General features: G+C 38.0%; 1 protein-coding gene across 1 annotated transcript in view; it reads left to right on the top strand.

The window, feature by feature from the left end:
• The window catches only part of dnah1 (dynein, axonemal, heavy chain 1), a 40,649-nt gene that overhangs the window by 5,198 nt on the left and 18,061 nt on the right, over positions 1 to 17,390 (top strand). Inside the window, exons 9-45 of the mRNA XM_032548822.1 lie at positions 717 to 994; positions 1,143 to 1,293; positions 1,411 to 1,601; positions 2,464 to 2,686; positions 2,835 to 2,954; positions 3,050 to 3,132; positions 3,871 to 4,012; positions 4,675 to 4,830; positions 4,961 to 5,159; positions 5,290 to 5,543; positions 5,749 to 5,961; positions 6,054 to 6,215; positions 6,323 to 6,444; positions 7,228 to 7,333; positions 7,415 to 7,594; positions 7,692 to 7,829; positions 7,976 to 8,139; positions 8,220 to 8,333; positions 8,420 to 8,608; positions 8,720 to 8,825; positions 9,379 to 9,492; positions 9,581 to 9,730; positions 9,825 to 9,911; positions 9,989 to 10,175; positions 10,258 to 10,349; positions 11,785 to 11,939; positions 12,028 to 12,205; positions 12,312 to 12,506; positions 12,597 to 12,716; positions 14,571 to 14,729; positions 14,947 to 15,018; positions 15,107 to 15,247; positions 15,396 to 15,556; positions 15,799 to 15,956; positions 16,106 to 16,276; positions 16,795 to 16,973; positions 17,146 to 17,376. Of these exons, the coding sequence (XP_032404713.1) occupies positions 717 to 994; positions 1,143 to 1,293; positions 1,411 to 1,601; positions 2,464 to 2,686; positions 2,835 to 2,954; positions 3,050 to 3,132; positions 3,871 to 4,012; positions 4,675 to 4,830; positions 4,961 to 5,159; positions 5,290 to 5,543; positions 5,749 to 5,961; positions 6,054 to 6,215; positions 6,323 to 6,444; positions 7,228 to 7,333; positions 7,415 to 7,594; positions 7,692 to 7,829; positions 7,976 to 8,139; positions 8,220 to 8,333; positions 8,420 to 8,608; positions 8,720 to 8,825; positions 9,379 to 9,492; positions 9,581 to 9,730; positions 9,825 to 9,911; positions 9,989 to 10,175; positions 10,258 to 10,349; positions 11,785 to 11,939; positions 12,028 to 12,205; positions 12,312 to 12,506; positions 12,597 to 12,716; positions 14,571 to 14,729; positions 14,947 to 15,018; positions 15,107 to 15,247; positions 15,396 to 15,556; positions 15,799 to 15,956; positions 16,106 to 16,276; positions 16,795 to 16,973; positions 17,146 to 17,376 (5,841 nt within the window). The remainder of the gene's footprint in view (positions 1 to 716; positions 995 to 1,142; positions 1,294 to 1,410; positions 1,602 to 2,463; positions 2,687 to 2,834; positions 2,955 to 3,049; positions 3,133 to 3,870; positions 4,013 to 4,674; positions 4,831 to 4,960; positions 5,160 to 5,289; positions 5,544 to 5,748; positions 5,962 to 6,053; positions 6,216 to 6,322; positions 6,445 to 7,227; positions 7,334 to 7,414; positions 7,595 to 7,691; positions 7,830 to 7,975; positions 8,140 to 8,219; positions 8,334 to 8,419; positions 8,609 to 8,719; positions 8,826 to 9,378; positions 9,493 to 9,580; positions 9,731 to 9,824; positions 9,912 to 9,988; positions 10,176 to 10,257; positions 10,350 to 11,784; positions 11,940 to 12,027; positions 12,206 to 12,311; positions 12,507 to 12,596; positions 12,717 to 14,570; positions 14,730 to 14,946; positions 15,019 to 15,106; positions 15,248 to 15,395; positions 15,557 to 15,798; positions 15,957 to 16,105; positions 16,277 to 16,794; positions 16,974 to 17,145; positions 17,377 to 17,390) is intronic.

Raw genomic sequence — 17,390 nt, 5'->3', positions numbered from 1 at the left:
TCAGTTTTCTAGATTTTCACATTCAGGAAGGTTCAAAAGAAGTTTTTTATTTTAAATGTAATTTAGAAACGTTAACTACAAACTGGTTATACTGGTTATATTTCAGTGGAAGGGTAATTCATCCATTGCAGTAAGTGGGCTACATTCTACCTTGGTTGTATCCAAACGTCCATCGCCGTGCTTGTTAAAGCGAAATTTGACACGGAGCACACCAGTTAGACTCTCCTCACTCATCTTTTCACTTGCGTTTTCAAGTCGGAATTGTTGACCGCAGTACAAGACCATTTAACGCTCTGTTTTGTAGCGCTGCGTGGCAGAGAGGCTTTTAAGTCAAAAATAGATCATGCGATTAGTCTGCATTATGTAATATTAAACTTTTTAGATGAATGGCATGCATAAACGTATTAACATTGACAGCCCTAGTTAGTAATAATAAAAATGTCTCCAAAAAGTGATTGTAATAAAAATACAGAAATGTTCTGTGGAAAAAAAAAAAAAAGTGAACATTTTGTATAATAAAATTTAACAAATGAGCTTTTTGTTGAATGGATTGTTGAATGATTGAAGAATTTATAAAATAAAATAAAATAAAAAATAGCTAGGGGCAGCCCTACTCTGTAGCTGTCAAACCCTGATGCTTGAAACTGTCTTTTGCCACACACATTCTTCATCAAATGGATTAAAAGAAAGGACCAACACGCTTTCACCTTTTCTAGATAATCATGTATCTCCAGGAGAAGTGGGTCATCTCACTCAGCGACAGCATCTGCTTCGCTAGCAGTTGCCTCTCTAAGGGCCGCCCTGAGTTTGAGTCTGACGAAATCATATACAGACTGATGAAACAGGTGGTCTTCAGAATGAGGAACTCCTTGCGCACCCTTGTGTTAGATTCACTGAAAAACCTGAGCAAGTTCCTTCTGGACTCTTGTCAATGTGGCAAGGCGTTTACTCAGGACCTGGTCTGGGGAAAAGACCTGATCAGTAGCCCCTACAGGTAAGATCAACTACAGGTACTCAGATGATCATTTCCCTGATAAAATAATTGTACTAATGAAAATCTAACAAAGTATCTGCAAGGTGCACATATTTTGATTGCTATTCAGTACTTTGTGAGTAATTTTTCTACATCTATCTTTATTGAGGTCAAGGAAGAATCCTCTGTTCCTTGTGGATCTGATTCTGGACCATACCGGGGTTCATTACAGTACTCCACTTGAAGATTTCGAGTCTTTCGTCACAAAACTGTTCAAATCTGCCATTTTGGTCACACACAAAATTCCGCAGCTTTATAGGGTAAGCAGAAAGCAAACATTTCTTGCGCATTTACATTGAAAATCAAACACTCTGATATCGACATAAACATAGGTCATCGTGACGTCAAAGATTTAGCTTGGTTCTTCCTCTCACCAGTTTGTGATGAAGAAACTGGTCATCAGGGGCAGCTTGTTAATCGAGCCAATGTGTTTCTACGACAAAGAAGTGTCAGAGCTGGAGGAAAAAGTCCGGAATGTTCTAAAGAAAGCAACAATACCTCTCAGAGCCTACGCTGCCAGATATAAAAAATACTTGGACATACACAATTTGGACATAGACGCTTTCAAGTAAGTTGATTTCCATTGGTGCCTGGCAAAATAGCAGACTTTGAGATCCCTGTTTTGTCACTCAGCTATAGATTCATTAGCAACATGGCATCATCTTTTGCAAGCTTGGTTGAAAAAGCAGAAAACTGGAAATTACCATGACAACCAGCTACTCTGCATGCACTAGGCATGTCCCTTTAAAAGTGGACATTAAAAGTAAATGTCATTGCTACCCACCAAAGTAAGAGTAACTCTTTCCCAAAGAATATGTTGACTTTCAGATTAAAAGCGTATATAATTTCAAACGTGGGCTTTGGAATGCTGATATATTTAAACCAATCACAAGAAATGAGTCAGTTTTTCAAAAGAAAGCTTTATAATAGTTTTCAAGTTCAAAGTTTCAATTTAGATTACTGAAACTGGATGCTCCACAACATTAAGGAAACTAAGCCAGTCAGGAAAAAGGGATTATGTTGACCATTAGATCAGGTTAAATTATCTTTCAAAATAGAATATTTCATATTCTATGAAAGATCATTGCAAAAGGGGATTCTGAATAAGTAAGGTAACTCAAAGAGCTATAGTGAGTGGGTTCCACATTCCATATGCACATAAGCCTGGAATGAAAATGGAAAATGTTTCAGAGATGATGCTCAAAATAAGTTATTTTATTTTGAATTGTTTGTTATTTTTCTTGTTTTTCTTTTGTTGTTGTTGCCGTTTTTATGGATTAGGTCGGAGAGTTGTTTCAAACTTTGATACCATTTTTGCCTGTTTGACTTTAGGATTTGACAAAATTCATTTCAGTCTTATTTCTGCTTTAGTTCAAAATGAAGTGATTCTGTCCTCTGAATGATAAATTCTTATTTCATTAATGCCTCAGGACCCTTAATGCAGAGCTGGCCCCTCAAGAGGTGAAGAAACAGGTCGAATATCATCTTAAGAAAATGGAGAAGCTTGAGTACTCGCTGCCATCCTACATTGTTATTGGTCCATTTTTTGTCCGTGTGCAAGCTGTGCGACAAGCACTCATTAAGAAGCGGAAGTTTTTGGCCAACGCACTCCTGGAAAATCTTGCTCTGATGCTTTCAAAAGAAATTGAAGATGTAAGTCATTTGTTTGGCGGCCAAAAATCCCCTTCTTTTTACTTTTCACATGCTGCTGTAATGTGCCAGAGTTCAGTAGTAGCACTCTACTGAAAAGCATATATTATTTTCTGTGTGTGTGTGCGGGTGTGTGTGTGTGTGTATTTAGGCCAGTGAAAAGTGCATTCTCATAAGCAGAATGCTACAGGAGAGACCCAACAGCATTGAGGAACTGACTGAAAAGAGGGAATGGATGAAAGAAATCCCTGACCAGGTTAAGAGTTACAAGGTACAAAACTGCACACCTTAGTGAGTTTAAGCATGTTTATGTTCAATAATAAGTTAAGATTTACACAAATTATCTTCACAACCTATTAACAACAGGAGCAACTTTCCAAAATCTTGATGGACTACGACGTACTGGAAGACCTCAGCTTCCACATTTCTAACGAGGATTTTAGCAAAAAGTAAGTGTGTATTCATTATGCTGAAATTGTATGCATTAACTTTGCAGGATTTAATCAGAGTCCTGAAAAGTATGGAAAAGTTATGAATTTTAGTATTTTGCAGATCTGACTTAGTTTTAGAAATGGAAGTTGATAAAGGCTAAACAGCTGCTTCATAACACTTTATTTTCTGTGACGTGGTCCTCAAAGTAGAATGATTTAACCCAACAAAGATCCATGCATCGATCCATCCATCAACACATCCGTCCGTCTGTCCTTCAAAGTACTTTGCATTTTGAAATTACATGAAACTGAATGTAAAAAGGCTTTCTTTGAAATTTAGTGGCTGATTCCAGGACTTTTCTTTTTGTCGCAATTCAAAATTTGCTCTATTGGGAGAGGTTTGTTTTGTGGGTGAGTTTTGAAAAACTGCTCAAATCTATGAGTAATCTTACATGGTCAATTTAAGATTATGAGGAGACTCTTCACTTTAATTACATTTAAAGATTTTTTTCTTTATGGTTTAGGATATGAGTGCACAGTAAAAGTGAGTCCTAGAAACATTTACAAAAATAGACTTTCTTCTTACAGAGGCTCTGTGCCCCTGTTGTTGTCGCAACACCTATGGAGATGCAAAGCCATCATAAGACTACGCTTTGACTTGATTTGCTGTTTTCAGTTTGGGATCTAAGGTGTAACTTAGATCCCAAACTGGATCTAAGGAGTTATTGGTCCTGTTGCGGTGGCTCTTTTGTGCAGGTGGACAGCTGTTGGGTGGCCACTAAAGATAAACTGTCAAGTGGAGAGAGTACATGCCCAGCATGAGGAAGATGAGAAGCGCTTCAACAAGATCCAACTATCAGACCAAAACAAACTGGAGGAGCAAATTGACGCACTGCAGGTTTTCTATCTCTTTTTATCAATCACGATATGTTTTGAGTCCATACGGAAAAGGTATTATCTGGATAACTGTCTGGTTGCTTCCTAAAGATGTTCCGCACTCTTCTTCCCATTTTACAACGACCTGGAAAAGTACTAGTACTCCTTGAACTTTTCCACATTGAGTCGCCTTACAAAAACACAAATTTCAATGCTTTTGTTAACCCACTTTTCACTGTAGATACAGTTGCAAGTATGTTGAGGTGTTTCTCCACCAGATCTACATATCTACAGTTTTACACTTTTTCCCCTTCTTCTTTTCAGAATATATAAAGCATTTATTGTGATAAATTTCCTATTGTGATAAAAATTTTAATTAATCGTTGTCACAATTGGTTATGTTTAAAACACCCCAAAACTCTCCTTATTTTTGGACTCAGTATTTGCTTTAAGGACTTTAATTGCTGTGACACACAATCATACAGTTATCTTAAGAAAGATGCAATAAATAGTTGTCATTGTACCTTTTATCGTTATCATGATAGTACCACAAAATATCAGGACTTTTAGGCCCATATCGTCCACCCCTACCCACCCGCCCCTCGTGCTACACATTGAATATTTTGCAACACACTGTACATGTCTTAAAGCAGGTCTTAACTTTATATATACCTTTGTGAACAGAGTGTCGTTGCTGAGTTTGTGGGATATGACGACCTCGACCTCGCCCATGAGATCGCCAACAAAGCGAAGCGCGCAAAAGCACAATTCAAGCAGTGCCAGAGTTTGTCAGAAACCTACAACAACAGAGAGCATCTGCTTGGTCTACCAATTTCAAATGTGGGTTTATTAGAGAGCTTCAGTGAGAGTGCAATTGATAGGAATCACTCAAAATATGGCAGGGAGTACCTGCTTTTGTTGTTAGTTGTTTTGTTTTTTTTAAACTACAAATTATGGATTTTTATTACAGTTTGATCATCTGATTAAGCTAATGAATGACTTCAAGCCTTTTGAGAAGCTCTGGACCACCACGTCTGACTGGCTACGTTGGACAGATGGCTGGTTCAATGACCCGCTTACTTCAATCGACTCTGAGCCGCTTGACCGTCTTGTCACAGAAGCCCTACAAACCATGAGTGGTTTAATTAAACAGTTCGAGGGCAATATTGGTTGGCAACTGATTTGTTACCTTAGAAAATCTTCTAATATCAAAAAAAAGTGACTAACTTGTCTGATTTATTTATTTTTTTGTTTGTTTGTTCGTGTTCTGGGATGGTCTGTTCTCCTACACAATATTAGAGGTCCAAACAATGACAAGTGTAATGCTTACCAGGATAAAGGAGTTCCAGCCGTTCTCCCTTCTGATTCAGTGCCTAAGGAGCCCGGGAATGAAGAGCTACCACTGGGAGATGATTTCAGAAAACATTAACATAACAGTTCGACCAAAAGCAAACATGAGTCTTGCTCGCTACATTGAGCTTGGCATTCAGGACCACTTGGATGAAATAGTTAGTGTGGCCCAGACTGCCGGACAAGAATACAGCATTGAACAGGTGATGCATATAGTGATCCATAAGGTCTTTGTTAGGTAATGTCTATAAATTGTTGTCAGATTGCTCATTTTTATTGGACCCATTGCTAAAACTTAAATTATTTTTCATTGTTGTGCACATTACCAAAGAAGCTACATATTAACTCCTAGTCTGTCTAGGGATATCTTTACTGAAGTTGCCCCTGTTTCTCCGCCTTTTCCTCTAGGCTCTGGAAATGATGGAAGAGGAGTGGGCGACAGTTGAATTTGATTCGCTTTTCGACAAGGAGGCTGAAAAATCCATCCTAAAGGTCCCAGATGAAATATTCCAGAGGCTGGATGACCATATTGCCAAAACTCAGAACCTGTCCTTGTCCCCGGTCAAAAAAGTCTTTGAGAGCCGCCTCAACACCTGGGAGAAAAAGCTCAGGCTAACTCAAGTACAAACAAAACCAAATATTAGGTTCATAATATTTTTCCTCTGTCTCATCTTCTTTTATTGCTGCCTTTTCCTTTTCATATTCGAATCCAGGATGTGCTGGAAGAGTGGCTGGAATGCCAGTGTGCTTGGTTGACATTGGAACCCATCTTTAGCTGCGATGAGGTCAAGCATAAGCTCAAGCAAGGAAATACGTACAAGCACATAGAGCAGCGCTGGAGAAGCGTCATGAGCAATGTCGACAGAGAGCAAAATGTTTGAACTTTTATGTTTTGCCTTTTTTGAATGCACAGCTAAAACGTGTAATACACCAACTTAGCACCAGTGTTAATAATGGACAACATGTATGTGTTTATTTTTAGGTGATTGAAATGTGCCAAAATGTTCAGCTCCTAAGTAAACTGAAGCGCTACAACATGTTTTTGCAAAGTGCTCAGAAAGGACTCAAAAAATACTTGGAGGAAAAACGAAATTCTTTTCCAAGGTAAGAAATCATCAAAATGGAGAGGCACCCAACTCTTTCTGGTCATAATAAGTCAGTCCTTCCAGGATGTTGTAATGTTATGTTTTGTGATTGTTGCAGCCTAAAATGACTGATTTTGCAGCATCTTTTTCATAAAGTTACGGTCAGAGTTGCAAATAATTTTCATGCTGTATTTTTGCCATAAGATGATCTTACAAGAAAGTTCAAATTGCTGCATATAACCTTTTTAAAGAAGACAAGATTTTAACATAGTTAATATTTAAAGTGCAAATAAGATTTTTAAAGTACCTTCTTGAATAGTACTCTTAATACAAATAAAATGATGTCCTGAAGTGGGGTCAAACTGCAAAAACATAATTTCAGGTTGGTCATTGAAGTTAACTTGAACTGCATGTACAGTACAGAACATCTCAAAATGTTTTTTTCATTTAAAGGTTAAACCACCTGTTCTCATATATATAATTTTTGTGTTTGTTTTTTCTCCACACTTTTGCAAGCATTTTGTCACATTACAATAAGAAACTTTGGTGAATTTTGTGAGGATTATCAGGTATAGGCCAAGACAAAGCTTTGGCTGAGGAAGAAAAAAATACATCTCAATTTTTATTGATGTATAAATCTAAATAGTGTGACATGCATTTGTATTCATCCATGCCTTGAGCTTGAGAATAACTTCATAGAATTGCTTTCCGTCATAACAAAGCATTCACATAATGCTGCACTTTATTATCAATACTGACTGCTAATCATTCTGTTTGCATTGTGCATAACTTTTGTATGTAGGTATTTCTTCCTGTCAGATGTTGAGCTTCTGCAGATTTTATCCCAGTCCAAAGATCCCACTGCTATACAACTACAACTGCACAAATGCTTTGAGAACATCTCACAGGTTTGCTTTGGCTCGATTCTCTAAGTACTCCACAACAACCGAAGAAAAAGATTAGTGACTAAGTTTTCTGTTTGCCTTTAGCTGCAGTTTGAGTCAGACCTACAGATAACGCATATGTACTCTAAAGAAGAAGAAAAAGTCCAACTCTCACTGCCAGTATCAACAGCTGGGAAAGTGGACAACTGGCTGAGGGACTTAGAAAAGTCCATGAAGACCACTTTGAGAGATGGCATTGAAAGTGCTCTCCAAGATTATTCTGAGGTAAGTTGATTGATTTGTTTGTTGTTGTGTCTCACAAGATATTTTAGTTTTACTGAAGCACTTTTAAAAGCTTCATATTCACCCTCTCCCTGCATAGCAACCACATGTTGAGTGGGTGTTTTCATGCCCTGGTCAAGTGGCGATTGCTAGCTTTCTGGTTTTCTGGACTGCTGAGGTGTCTACCACTTTGGAGAAGAGACTATTGAATAAAGTTCTTCCTCTACTACAGAATCAGGTTCACTAGCACTAAACCCACATACCAGTTTGATTAGCCGCAATTTGTTGATTTAAGTTTACATTACTTTTAATGAACTGCTCTTCTGAACATCGTGCAGACTTGATTTGACTATTTCTGACCTTTTTATCGTTTTGCTTATGTAGCTTGTTGACTTAGTGCAGCTAATGAGGGGAGGTGTCTCTAAGATGCAGCAGGCCGTTCTGTCCTCCCTCATTGTGATAGAAGTCCACGCAAAAGATGTCGTTTCCAAACTGGTGGAGCAGAAAGTTTCAACCATCAACGACTTTGAGTGGATCAGCCAGCTTAGGTTTGCTTTACTTTACAAACACACTTTTACCACTTGACATTGTTGTGTAGAATTTATTTGACTACTATATTTATTTGCAGATATTACTGGACAAATGAGGAGCTGCACATCCATGTAATGAACGCAGAGTTCTTATATGGATATGAATATCTTGGCAACTCTAGTCGAATGGTGATCACCCCACTCACTAACAGGTAGTGCTCGAATTGGATGGTTTTTACCGATGCACTCTGCTTGTTACACAGCGCAACCACTGAAACCCAGCTTCTGGCTCTTCTAGATGCTACCTCGGCCTTACAGGAGCGCTGCATCGCAAGCTGGGAGGCGGGGTCATAGGCGCAACAGGCTCAGGGAAAACAGAAACCATTAAAGATCTCGGAAATGCTCTGGCCATGCACACCGTGGTTTTCAACTGCTCCGATAAACTCAAATCCTTCGCAGTAGAAAGGTTTCTTAAAGGGGTAGCCAGGTAAAAAAGAGAGAAAAAAAGAAAAAAGCGAGCTAGTGTGAAAGAGTATGATGAAAAAGAACGACACATGCCGTCACTCACGTAAGATTTGTTATCTGTTTTGTTTTACAGCTCGGGTGCTTGGGCTATTTTGGATGACATCGCTCGCGTTCAGGTGGAGGTTCTCTCTGTCGTGGCACAGCAGATCTCTACAATACAAAGGGCCCAACAGCAACAGGCAAAAACCGAATGCCCTGATTATTTACATTCTACTTCCTGTTAGAATCATATCTCGTTCAGAGCTGCAGCTAACAATTATTTCAGTAATAGAAAATTCTATCCATTTGTTCTGACGATAAATCGATTGATGGGATGAAAGAAATTGGCACATTCAGCAGATTTTTATTACGAACACTAGAGCTCATTTCATACCAAATTAGAAATTTGTTAAAAATGCAAATAATCAAGTGATTCGATTAGTTTTTTAAAATAAAATGATAAACATCTTATTTCCTAAAATTCAATAACAGCATTCCCTTAGTGTATGCTTAATTCAATCATTTGTAGCAAAGGACGCATCTGCAGCTAAAAAAAATTGCTTCTTGCATCATCATGTGAAAAGTTAAGATGTTTCTGCTTGACAAATATCAGTAAAGTTTAGAGTTAATCTGTTGGCTAGTTTTTCGGTTAATAATAGGATAGGGTTAGGGTTGAGTTTAACGTAACACCTTTAACGGTGGTACGTGTTGAGTAACCCTAACCCTAAAATGACTGTTGTTTTTTTTTTCTAGGCTGAGAATTTTGTATTTGGCGGAATGGAGATTCCTTTAGTCTCTTCCTGTGCCATATTCTTTACCATGAACTTTGGTCACACTCCTTGCAATAAAATACCTGCCAATCTGAAGGTGTGTAATCATGATTGAAATCCAAATAACTATGTATCACTGAGAAAAAGTACGTTGGATCCAACAAATAACTTGACATTCCCTGCAGAAACTGTTCCGCCCCGTATCCATGGTGATCCCTGAATATGATATGATTGCGGAGATCTCCTTGTATTCGTTAGGCTTTTCAAATGCCAATGCCCTCTCCAAGAAGATTCATACGTTTTTCAGGCTCTTATTTGATCAGCTAGCGTCTCAGGTTTGAGTTTCGAAAAGATATGAATTTATATCATTTTCATTATTTTGTTTCAACTTTGAAATAAATTAAAATTTATTTGGGATTTATTTCGAAGGACCACTATTACTTTGACATAAGAGCTGTGAGGGCTGTGATCTCTGTAGCTGGACATCTGAGGAGAGACAACCCCGACATTAATGAGGTTTGTTTTTTTCTTTTGTGTAGCTCTAGTTTGCCATGAACTAAGATTCTGACTGTCCTTAATATTTCTGTTATCAGGGGTCAATCTGCCTTCAGGCCATCCATGAAATAAGCATACCACAGTTTTCACAGAACGACCTGGAACTCGTTAATGCCATTCTCATGGATCTTTTCCATGAGAAACCACAAAAGCCCATGGGTTATGTCGTTCTAGAGGAGTCCTTGCATGATATCTGCAAAGCAAAGAACCTCAAAGATGAGTTTGGTTCGTGTCTCGATTGGCAAAAATTCCAAGGATCGTCCTGTCTTTTTGGAGCGAGTCTGTAACAGCACTGTGGTCATTTCAGGGTATATCAACAAATGCATTCAGTTGTATCAGACCACTGTGGCGAGACACGGTCTAATGCTGGTGGGGCCTCCTGCATCTGGTAAAACCAAGGTACAGTACCTTCCAAAAGTACCAATAGTATAGAGGTTTGTGGGGTTGAATTCTTCATAGTTTGGTCACCTTACAACCGTCAACTTGTATTTCATTGGAATTTTACGTGACCAGCACAAAGTAGTGAATGATTGTGAAATACAAGGAAAATAGATGGTTCAAATTTTTTTGAGATACAATTTAGAGCATCTTTGTGTTACTGAAAACAAAAGCGCACCATACTTCTGCTTTTTAATGAAGTCAAAATATTTTGAAAATCATCTATGCTATTCCTTCCACTTCAGGTTTCCTGTTTTGTGTTGGTCTGTTACACAAAAAGGCCAATAAAATACATGTATGCTTCTGGTTCTAATGTGACAAAATGGGGAAAAGTTCAATAAGCATGAACACTTATTTATGGCAATAAAAGTCATCTCTGTGTAATCATATTTATTTATAGAATTAAAATTTCTTTAGGTGATTCCAATACACAGCAAACAATTTTAATGAGGAAAGTTTAAATAGGAAAACAAATTTAACATTACAAATATTTGTTCTAATTTTAACACTGAGTCCTACTTTCATTCACTAATGTCAGTCTCTCTGAGAAGAAGCTGAAACTTGGACTTCACTGGATATTCAATAATCCCAAGATGAAAATTGTAACATTTAATTCATAAATTTTTTTCACCCAAAACCATTTTGAGATGTTCTTTAGGATTTGCTTATACAATTCATCATAACCTGAATAACCACTATAAAAGTCTTCTTTTGGACTTTGGCTCCCCCATCGGAACAAGATTTTTTTTTTGTACTAAGGGCGCTATTTCAAGAATGTACTTGAAAATGTTATTTGTATATTAAATATTAACTGTTAAAATCATGTCTTTTTTTGGAAGGTTATGCGCAACAATTTAAAGTTTTTTGTAATTATGGCAAAAATAAAACTTAAACAATTTGCAACTTCGACTGCAAATTTTTGAAGAAGGTGCCGCAACAATTACAAAAAACATCTCAACATCTCGGAGGAACTGATCATAGTTCCCTGACTTGCTTTATTGAAAATCTGGGTTTGCAACATTCAAACTATAGAATATTTAATATTGTTCGGACGGTTTTGACCATCATCAGTGGGTAAAGATTCTTCAGTTTTGCTGCTAGAAGCTGAAGACTGACTATAAATCACTTTTAGGCTGCTCTACTGAGAACTGTTGATGCTTGACATGAAGAGGTGGAAAAACTATGAAACCTCAGCAGTAATTATAGGTGATGCTTTCAGTTGAATTTGGAGAAACCACTTATATTATTCGTTGTGTTGAGTCATTTGTTGGGTTAGCTTATTGCAAACAGCTATTAGTTTGTATATTTTCCCCATAAACCTTTTTGGGTTTGTGATTGCAAATGGACACATGCATTAAAAGCTGAACCTAATTCTTCTCATGAACTCTTTATTTAGTGCTACGAGGTTCTGGCTGCTGCATTAACAGCTCTGGAAGGCAAGCCCTCTTCCCGGGGCGGCGTTTACCAGGCTGTCCAGATTCATGTCCTCAACCCCAAATCCATCACGATGCCGCAGCTCTATGGAAACTACAAGACTCACAACCAGCACTGGTAGCAACATTGTCCTTTAAACACAGCATACGCTACAAATAATTAAAGAAAAATTGACTCAAACTCTGACTTATTTCAAATCATGTAGGAAGGATGGTATCCTCCCGGCTATTCTCCGTGAAGGAGCAGCGGCGGCGGACAAAAAGAAACGGTGGTACGTGTTAGACGGACCTCTGGAAGCTGGGTGGATGGATGGCTTGAACACCGTTCTGGATGACAACAAGAAACTGTGCCTTAGTTGTGGGGAAGTGATAAATCTCACTGATGTACGAAGTTTGTTTTTTCGACTTTCTTTAAGTGTGGAATTTCTCCCACATTGTTTTTCTCCTTCTACTTTCATTAACACATCCCCTGGTTTTCGCCACCCAACAGGAAATGACTATAATGTTTGAGGTGCAGGACCTGGCAGGAGCATCTCCGACTACTGCGTCTCGCTGTGGTATGGTCTACTTGGAGCCCAATCTGTTAGAGCTCTCCTACTTCACAGATTCCTGGCTGAAGCATATTCCTGAGGCCTTGACACAATACACAGAGCACCTGAACTCACTGTTTTCCAGGTTCCTGCCGGTGAGAGCGGAGTTGTTTTAACACTCTTATTACAGCACCTAATGATAGTTAAAGCCATCTCATGCCCTTTTTCCCCCCCTATGTGTATAGGACTCGATTTCATTTGTGCGCTCATCCGTGAACGAGATCATCCCTTCTCTGGATAGCAACCTTATTTGTAGTCTTCTTAAACTGATGGATTGCTTTTTTAGCTCCTACCACGTTAAAGAGGTTTGTGTGTTCATGTAAATCCTCAGCCATATTTGACGACAGACAATTGCAGAAAAAAATGTTTTTCTGTGCTGAGCAGCAGTCTTTGAAAATATATTTGGCAGAGTATCTTCTTATACATCGCACAGACAGTCTCCATCCACAAATCAGTGTCTCACAAAAGTATTCATTCCCCTTACATGTTTCCCACATCTTATCCTGTGGCATTGTACGCACAAAGCTGAAGTTTATGAGATATTGTTTATTTTTTTTTAGTTATGTCTTTAAATACACGCTAACATAAATCATAAAATCAGTCAGAAATGCACAGATTCAAAACCTGTTCATTATGTTAAAAGTTGCACTTTATACAAAACTAGAAAGTTTCTGAAGAAATTTCAACCGGGCCTGCCAAAGTGTGCTCGTCGGTTGTAACCCAGCGATACAATATATAACAATATATTATAAAACAGACATTCATCACAAAAGTAAAAATCTGATTTATACTTTGTGGCAGTTCGTTACCAGAAAAAAAACCCCGCTCATCTCTTAACACCAAATTAACAATATTGTTTATAAAACATAAGCTCTTTTGAAATACAGCTTATCTGCTTAGACACAACAAATTTAGAGTTGGTAAATATTGCAAAAGTTAAAACCAGATGTTTATTTCGTGCCACTTGGTTACCAGAAAACTCGTTCATCTCTTAGCAACAGATTAACAACAAATATTGTTATTGTTCAAAATTCCTAAGATTTCTTCTGCTCTTTTGAAACACTACTTGTCTAATACTAAGAATTCTGCAGTTGGTGAATCTTGCAGAAAAGAGAAAAAGTTTGTTTTTTTTGTGATTGATGGTATAAAACAGACAATCATAGCAAAAGTAAAAATCAGATTTATACTTCGTGGCAGTTCGTTACCAGAAAAAAAACCTCTCATCTCGTAGCAACAGATTAACAACAAATATTGTTATTTTTCAAAAAAACATAAGATGTGATGCTCTTATTTTGACAGCTCAAAGTTTGTTCGTGAGCATCAAGTTTCATAAGTCATATGGAACTTGCTTTTTTTTGCTTTTCTGCCGTCTTAATTGTTCCATCAATGTGGCGGAACAATTCCGCCACATTGATGGAATTGTCAATATTTCGGAATTGATTGAAACTACGGTGATTGTAGCTTTAGAACTACAATCACTGTAGTAGTTCTAAAATTCTGCTCCGCTATCTCTGTAGTTCTCTACATCTCTGCCCTCCTCAGTGTTCTGTTGCTATGGTAATTAATCCTCTCTGAAAACTGCCACATATCAGTGAGACACAGAGGGACAAACAAAATCCTATCTCTGTTTTGAGCCTAACTGACACAAAACGGAGTCAGTTAGAATTTTTATTTTTATTTGAATTTGGCTCGTTTTTTGCTACTTACTTCGCCATGGTTACTTGAAATGCCAACAAAAGTAGTAGCATCCCTCACGGGATCGAGCCTCTCATTTTGAAATATATATACTGTGAGGGGGCACGCAGCAGTACAAGCCGCGTTAATGGTGAAAGGAAGAGTCAGTTATTTTGAGGTGTAGAATAATAGGTGCCTTCCAGGCATTGCATGGAGGCCTTGAAATGCCTTGCAAAGCAGTGCTCTCCTATGCATTCCTATGGGAGGCCCCAATAACAGTTTGTCCAATGTCAGTGGCATCATTATGGATTGGAACTGTCTGATAAAATCCCAATAAAATCAACATAGAGGTGCAAGGTGAAAAAAAATGTAAAGTGGTGTGAATACTTCTCCAAATCCAGTTTCACTAATTGCTATTTGATTGTCCTGCATGCCTGAGTATTTTTTATTATGGCTCTCTGTGTTGTAAATATGCTTTATTTTAGGGCGAGATGCAACCTTATCAAAAGGAACTGGCTGATGTTGAGGAGCTGATAGAACCCTGGTTCTTTTTTTCACTGGTCTGGAGCGTTGGAGCCACTGGAGACGGAGCCAGCCGACAATGCTTTAGCGACTGGCTCCGAAACAAAATGGCAGCAGAACAGGTCATATTAGTTTGTCTTGTTTTGTCTGGAGAGTGAAAACATCATGAAAAAAGCAAACACTAAATCTAAAAGTAAACAAGAAGAACGTGCTACTGGTATTACAAAGCTAAGTGTTCCCAGAATTTATTTTGAATTGTCACTATGACTGTGGTGGGTTTTAATATTGAAATTATATATAAATATAGATGTTTTATACTTGTTTTTTGTTTTTTTTTAGATCAAACTATCTTTTCCCGAGGAAGGTCTAGTTTACGACTACAGGCTTGATGTTGAAGACGAGGACAAAAAAGTACATATATGTCTAAACCCTGAATTTCTAATAACTAGACAGAAAAAGAACCATTTTTCTCCAATTATCTGATTTTCCTGTGCCTTAGGTGCAGTGGGCCAACTGGATGAAACATTCGAAAAGTGCTGTCATCACTACACACATGAGCTATGAGGAGATATTTATTCCAACCCTTGACACAGAGAGAATGTCTTACCTGATGGATTTGTTGCTGACCAACAAGAAACCTGTTAGTGTACTTCTCAAACTACAGCAGAATTTGAAGCATTTTTGGTAGAAAACATAAAAATTCTAAAGCAAATAGAACAAACTTCATCAGATCATGCATTTAACTTGTATTTTTTTATTTTATTTTTTCTGCTGTCTGTGTGATCCAGTTGCTGTGTGTCGGGCCTTCCGGTGCAGGAAAGACCCTGACCATGACGAACAAGCTGATGAGGAGCATGCCTGCTGAATTCAGCACACATGCTTTCATGTTCTCTGCCAGCACCTCGGCAAGTCAGACTCAAGATTTCTTTGAAAGCAAACTAAGCAAAAGGTAGGCTTCGGTAATAAACCTTTAGTACATTTAAAATCTTTGTGGTATAAACAAAACGTTTTCTTCCTATAAAACTAAACAGATTTTCAGGTATCAAGGTAACTGTCCGCTTTCTTTTTGACACCCTAAGTTAAACTAACGACGATTATACAAAACAAAACACATGGAAGAACTTGCACGGTTCACAACCACTTCTTTATCAGATGCATAACCTGTGGCTTTGACTTGTCAATCCGTTTCAGGCGAAAAGGAGTGTTTGGACCCAAAATGGGGGATAACTTCATCTTCTTCATCGATGACCTCCACATGCCCATGTCTGAAATGTGTAGAGATCATACTCCTTTTGAACTTCTCAGGCAGTGGCTCTGCCATGGTGGCTGGTATGACAGAGATCAGATAGGTATGTTTTCTTAACTCTATATGGGTACTCTTGAGAACATTTAGATGACTATGGATTTAGCTCTTCAGATATTTGTCCAGTGAAAGAAATTAGACTGAGAGAGAGATAGCATTTACTCTCTCCTCTGTGTTCTTGCTACTTCTGCTCAGGAACGTTCAATTACTTGGTGGATATAAATTTAGCTTGTGCCATGAGTGCCTCCAAAGGAGACAGGAATTTCTTTACTCAACGCTTCACGCGGCATTTCAACATCCTGTCCCTTAATGGCTTGGAGGACTCAATGAAAACAATTTTCTCGACCATTCTCGGGAGCTGGATGGGTGAGTCAAACCTCAGATTTACGTTTATGTTAAATTGAATACAATTTCAAACACACACCCAACAAATTACTATTTGTAATATAATAACATGCATATAGTTATGCACATGCATACTGGGTGGGCATTTATTGTGTTATCATTTGTCGTGATAAATTTTCCATCATCATAAGATTTTTTATTTATTGTTGTTAGAAATTTCCAATATTGATGCTTTTTTAAAAAAAACTCTTCATATTGTTGGGAATGTTATTTTTTTACTATTTTTTTCAATGTCTGTTTAATGAGAGGATTAATAAACATCAGTACATTTTAAACCATGATTAAAAGTAGTTACTCTGGTCTGTGGGCATTTTTTTATGTTCTGAACATAATTAATTACTAAAATAAGTTAGTTGCAGTCCTAACTGCATATGTAGGATAATTGTCACTAATATGACTCCCTCCTAATCTCATCTCAGTGCCTTTTATAACTACTCTGTGCAGATTTGAAAGGTTTTTCCTTTATTCTTTTCTATCAGGACCTACTCTAACTGCCCAGGGGCTGCAGGAGTCTCTTGTTGATGCCACTATTAAAGTTTACACCACCGTAACTCATCACCTCCTTCCAACTCCAGCAAAGTGCCATTATATCTTCAGCCTCCGAGACCTGTCCAAGGTCTTTCAGGGCATACTGTTGGCTGAGGCGTACACTATAAAGGTGCTTAAATCTTTTTAGAGATTACCATGTCACATATTAATTACTGAATTGATTCTACATCTGTGGGATGAATTTCAGATTTGTTGTAATGCATTAAGCAAGGTTGTATGTAGCTAATATATAAAAACAATCTAATATATATTGCATTTTTCTTTTTGGGCTGTATATAAAGGATAAGTTTGAGCTGCTACGCCTGTGGTACCACGAAAGCTGCCGGGTTTTCCAGGACCGTCTGGTTTGTGTTAGCGACAGGGACTGGTTCAACAGCCTGCTGAAGGGATACATCGACGAGTTTGACTGCTCCATTGAAGACGTCTTACCCGACCCTCCTGTTTTGTTTGGAGATTTCATGTCTCCTGAATCTGACCAGGAAGTATACACAGTTATAGAAGACAAGGAAGAAGTGAGTAATACCAG

This window comes from Xiphophorus hellerii, chromosome 20, assembly GCF_003331165.1.
Source record: "Xiphophorus hellerii strain 12219 chromosome 20, Xiphophorus_hellerii-4.1, whole genome shotgun sequence".
NCBI classification, from domain to species: domain Eukaryota; kingdom Metazoa; phylum Chordata; class Actinopteri; order Cyprinodontiformes; family Poeciliidae; genus Xiphophorus; species Xiphophorus hellerii.
This window is presented reverse-complemented; position numbering and strand designations above follow the sequence as displayed.